The following is a 4,438-nucleotide window of genomic DNA, read 5'->3' on the forward strand; positions in this document are numbered from 1 at the left end:
GGGGGGGGGGGGGGGGGGCTGGCAGGTCCGATGGTGGATCCGGCGGGCGGGTGCGCGCCGCGGGGCCGCGCTGCCGGGGCCGGCCCGTCACGCCTGTGTCTCTCCCTGCCCAGACTGCAGCTACACGTGCCACCAGGGATGCCGGAGCCGCATCGAGCTGGACTGCCGCCGGCCGGGAGAGCCCCCCAGCCAGCTCTCGCCCGACAGCACCCTGCTGCTGCGCCGCAGCCAGGTAGGGCCGGGCTCGGGAGCGCGTCCTCGTCYGGCGCGGCAGACCCGCGTTTCCTCGAGGACCGGAGACGGGGGGGTGTGCTTTTATTTTTATTTTCCCCCCCCCCCCCCGGATGATAAGTTGCCTCTCTTTGGAAGACCTGCGGCCTGGGTGCAGGACCGCCCGCCCGGCACGGCAGAGCGCTGCAGAGGGAGAAGCAAAGGTGGATCCTCCCGCGCCTTGGCAGGATGCGACCCTGCATTTTGCTGGCTTAAGGGCCCTAGTTGAAGGGTTTCGRGGGGATCCAGGCTCCGCCGTCCGTCAGGGACGAGCGGTAGTCCCCGYGCCTGCTCCCGAAGTCCTGGCTGTCTAATCTCGCAGGGTCCCGTGGGCTCCGCGGCATCCACAGCGGCCCACGGGCAGCGAGGAGGCTTTCGGCTGGGAAACGCCGCGGCGCGCGCAACGGRGAGCGCGGACAGGATTACGTGGTGCCAGGGAAGTTGAGACGCGGATTAGTTGCGTGCTGGAAGCTAAAAAACGCCGTGCGAAAACCCGGCAGGATCGGCTCCGTKGAGCGGGGCGGCACGGCGCGGGCGGCCCGAGGCTCGGCGGCGGCGCGGGGCGCGTTGGAGGGAGCTCCCCTGCCCCTCGCCTTGCGGAGAGCTGGTGCTTCCTCGCGGGGGGAGCAGGGAGGCCGGCGGAGCTGCGTGCGGTGCTCCCGGCGGAGCTGCTGAAAACACGGTGGATTCTGGTGCAGCTAAAGGACTTGGGCGGCAGCAGCACGAGGGCAGCCCGGAGCTGCGTGCGGGCGACCGAGAGGGGCTTTGCAACGTGAGTTTAAGGAGAGAAGAGTGCTTTTGCAGCCGCCTTTGCGGAGCTCGTGGGGCTCCCCCAGGCCGCCGCGCAGCAGGTTCGTTTCTGGCYCGAGCGAGGTGTTGCCGTGCGCGGGAAGCCGCTGATAAAGCAGCAGTTAGCGGCTGCGGCTCTGCCCGCTCTCTGCGGCCCCCAGGAGCCCCTTAGCTCCGAGAAGACGCTGGCCCTGTTGCGGCAGGGATTTGAAAGCCAGCYGGGGCCGTCTGGCTCGCCCGCTCCCGCCTTCAGCCTCCCGGAGAGCCGCAGCCGGCGTCCGCCTGCTCGGGCGCCTTGTGCTCGCGCAGAACGGGAAGTCGGAGACGTGTGCTTTAGAAAGGACCGCGGTCGGCATCGGCGCGGGTCGCCGTCGCCGGTGCGCGCTGCCCGCTCTCCTCCCTTCCCGCGTTCGAACCCGCCRCATCCGACTCCCGAGCAAAAGGACTGAGACCGCAAAAGGCAGCGCGTGCGTCCTTCTGTTCTGGGGTGCTTTTAATCTGGATGGTTATTCTGACTCAAAGGAARATAATCGGGAAGGAACCAGGATTTGGATGGGATTTGCTTTCTTATAAATTATGCATTAACCAGAATCTGAACAGAATCTCCACCAARCCCGGAGTCATTTTAGAAACAGTGCGAGGCCGTGTACATATTTGCGTACGTCTCCTTCAAATGTCATTGGGCTTCCCCTCAGCAAAACTAGAAAAGCTTTGAGATATTTTATTTTCTTTTTGGAGAAAGCAGAAAGGCTGGTGCCTTCCTCAGGGTGCTAGAAACAGCCAGCGGGTCGCGGAGGGTTGCAGCGGGAGGCTGCGCGGCGGCGAYGGGTCCTCCCTCCGCGGCCCGGAGCGCTGCCCGACACCGGGACCGTCCGCGGAGGATTTAACACGACTCYTAGACTCGCGTGCCCTGATGGGTAGGGAAAAAACGTCTGGATTGGAGGAGAAAGGCTGGATATTCGAGTTTASKGGMTCSGAKCCMSTAAGGCTGAGTGTGCAGCCAAATTYGTGTTGTGTTTCCATTGGCYGAGCAGGTTTTGCCACTTGAAAGGGGAAAGATGAAGGGAAAACRGTATCGATGCTCCACGATGAGACTTACAGGATGCCTGAACASCCTGGGAAGCAAAGGGCGTAGTGGAAACATGGAAACTTAAWTTAATAGGTGGCATAGTTGGAAGTCAATAAATCGCATTATCAAATGTAAGCAAAGCAGAGACATCAGAGAAATAACTAGTTTAATATCACGTACTTAAGTGCCGTTACTGTGTAATACTAGGCATTAATATTTTGGGCTTTGATCCAGCAAAGTACTTAAGAGAGTTTTACATCTCGGCCCCAGATTAGCCTCCTTGGGCGCAGTCCAGGCTCCGCCGAAGCTCCCGCGGCCTCGGCTCGAGGGGCCGGGAGCCCTGGCGGCGCGGCGGCTCGAGGGGCCCCGCGAGCGCTGGGGCGAGCGATGGCCCCGTCCAGYGCGAGGAGGAGAGGAGAGGAGGGGCCGTGCGGGCCGGGGCCGGGTGCCGCCGCTCTCGCCGCGGGACCGGCGCTTTGCAGCGAGAAGTGAGCCAGGAAAGGGACGTGGAGGGGTTAACGTAAGAGCACACCTGGAGGTGAGTTCTAACTCTGCGTAGCTTGAAAACTGCTTCCTTCCTCCTGATTTTAAGCCTCTTCCGTGGTTTTACAGCTCTCCATCGTACCTACGTTATTCTGGCCCTTCCTCGCCAGCTCCGTGGGCAGCAGCCTGTTTTTCCCTCTAGCCCGTATCGCTCTTCTCTGCAGCTCTCGTAATTCTGTTTTCTCTCCTGGATGGGCAGGCCGGGTCGTGCATGAAGTGTGGGCACAGGAGGGATTTATTTGGTGGGACAACRTTTTCCGGCTCCGTTGGCTCTTCCTTTCCTGCGTAACTCTGCCCAGTCTCGCTGCGGCGTTGGCGGCCGCTGAGCGTTGCGGTGCGGGCGCTTAAAAATCGCCTGGGCTTAAACTGATCCCGAAGTCTGTAAGGAGCGTTGGGAAACGAAAGCGCGTGTCAGCACGACGCAAAGTAGGGAAAACAGGGCCGTGAACCGGGGCCTGCTTTAACGTTCYTCCCTCTCGTGGAGGCGCTGGACTGGGCCCCCGCTGGTGAGAAATCACGCGAGCCGGAGGACCTGCGCTGCGGAGGAGAGCAAAAACGCATTCCCTGGCTGTGAAGTTTCTAAATATTTATAGCTCAAGAACAGCTACAAAGAAGGCTCGAGTTTCCTACTTGCTTGYCTCTGTCCTGCTTTGCAGATGAACTTCTTGCACTTATTTTATTTGGCGAGTTGGGGGTGGTGGGGGGGGGAGACTCATCCTGAAATTCGAAGAATTCTCCGTGGCTTTTTCTATTAATATCTTAGCGTTCAAGCAGTTCCCTAACTGCAAAGTAGCTTTCAGCGTAAGGTGCTAGGCTTTTTCGTTAGCCACCTCGACCTTGCCGGGATGCACTCGTGTTTTCCGGGCGGGAAGGGTGCAACGGGGCCCGCGCCGGGGCGTTGCACCCCGCGCCCGGCCGGGATCCGCAGCCTTTCCGTGCAAATCCCTGCGGGAACGCTGGCGAGGGCGCCGAAGCAGCGAAGGTCGTGGGTGTCTTGAAGCGTGCCCCGGGGGAGGCGGTGGGGCAGGTCGGCTCGGCGCCGGGCGCGGTTTTGCAGCCCGAAGGGGGCCGGGGCGGCCGCCGCCGGGGTCCCCGCAGCCGGTGCGGGGCGCGCGGCCGAGCGGGGAGGGGGGCTCGGCGGAGGGGAAGCAGCGGTGGCGGGCGAGCGAGGGGGCAGAAACGCAGCCCCCGGGGACGAGGCCGGGCTCGCCGCGGGCCCCGGGCGCGGAGCGGTGCGAGAGGAAGTCGCTGGGGCCGCGGGGCGCAGGGAGGGCGCAGGAAGGGGGAGGCGATGCCGCGCCGGCGCTGCGCTGCGCACCGGCAGCGGGCTGAGCCGAGGCGGGCAGCGGCCGCCGCGCCGGCGGAGGAGGAGAGGGAAGGGTTACCCGGCGGGGCTGGCTTGCGAAGAGCAGCAGCTCGGCGCGCGCCGGGTGATGCACAGGCGGAGCCGGTGCGGATAAGCGGAGGATGTGAGAGGAGCTGGGGGAAGCAGCCGGTGCTCGGCTCCGACGGTCGCCGGCCCCYCGCCCGCCCGCAGCCCCTCGCCTTAGATGACCATCGGCAGCAGCATGAGCAGCGGGTACTGCAGCCTGGATGAGGATCTCGAGGATTGCTTTTTCACAGCGAAAACCTCCTTCTTCCGGAGCGCGCAGAGCAAAATCCCTGCAAAGGTAACGGCTCCGCGCCGTCGCGAGGCGGAGGGACTGCCGGTGCCGGGGCAGATGCCGGTCTCGGTGCACGTTCGCCCGCGGCTGGGGCCGGGCTTGC

General features: G+C 63.7%; 1 protein-coding gene across 1 annotated transcript in view; it reads left to right on the forward strand.

The window, feature by feature from the left end:
* The window catches only part of RASSF5 (Ras association domain family member 5), a 25,142-nt gene that overhangs the window by 1,528 nt on the left and 19,176 nt on the right, over nucleotides 1–4,438 (forward strand). The window contains exon 3 of the mRNA XM_085300319.1: nucleotides 114–232. Coding sequence (XP_085156445.1) covers nucleotides 114–232 — 119 coding nt within the window. The remainder of the gene's footprint in view (nucleotides 1–113; nucleotides 233–4,438) is intronic.

Source organism: Rhea americana, unplaced genomic scaffold (genome assembly GCF_003343005.1).
Source record: "Rhea americana isolate MKP2758 unplaced genomic scaffold, rheAme1 scaffold_163, whole genome shotgun sequence".
NCBI lineage: Eukaryota > Metazoa > Chordata > Aves > Rheiformes > Rheidae > Rhea > Rhea americana.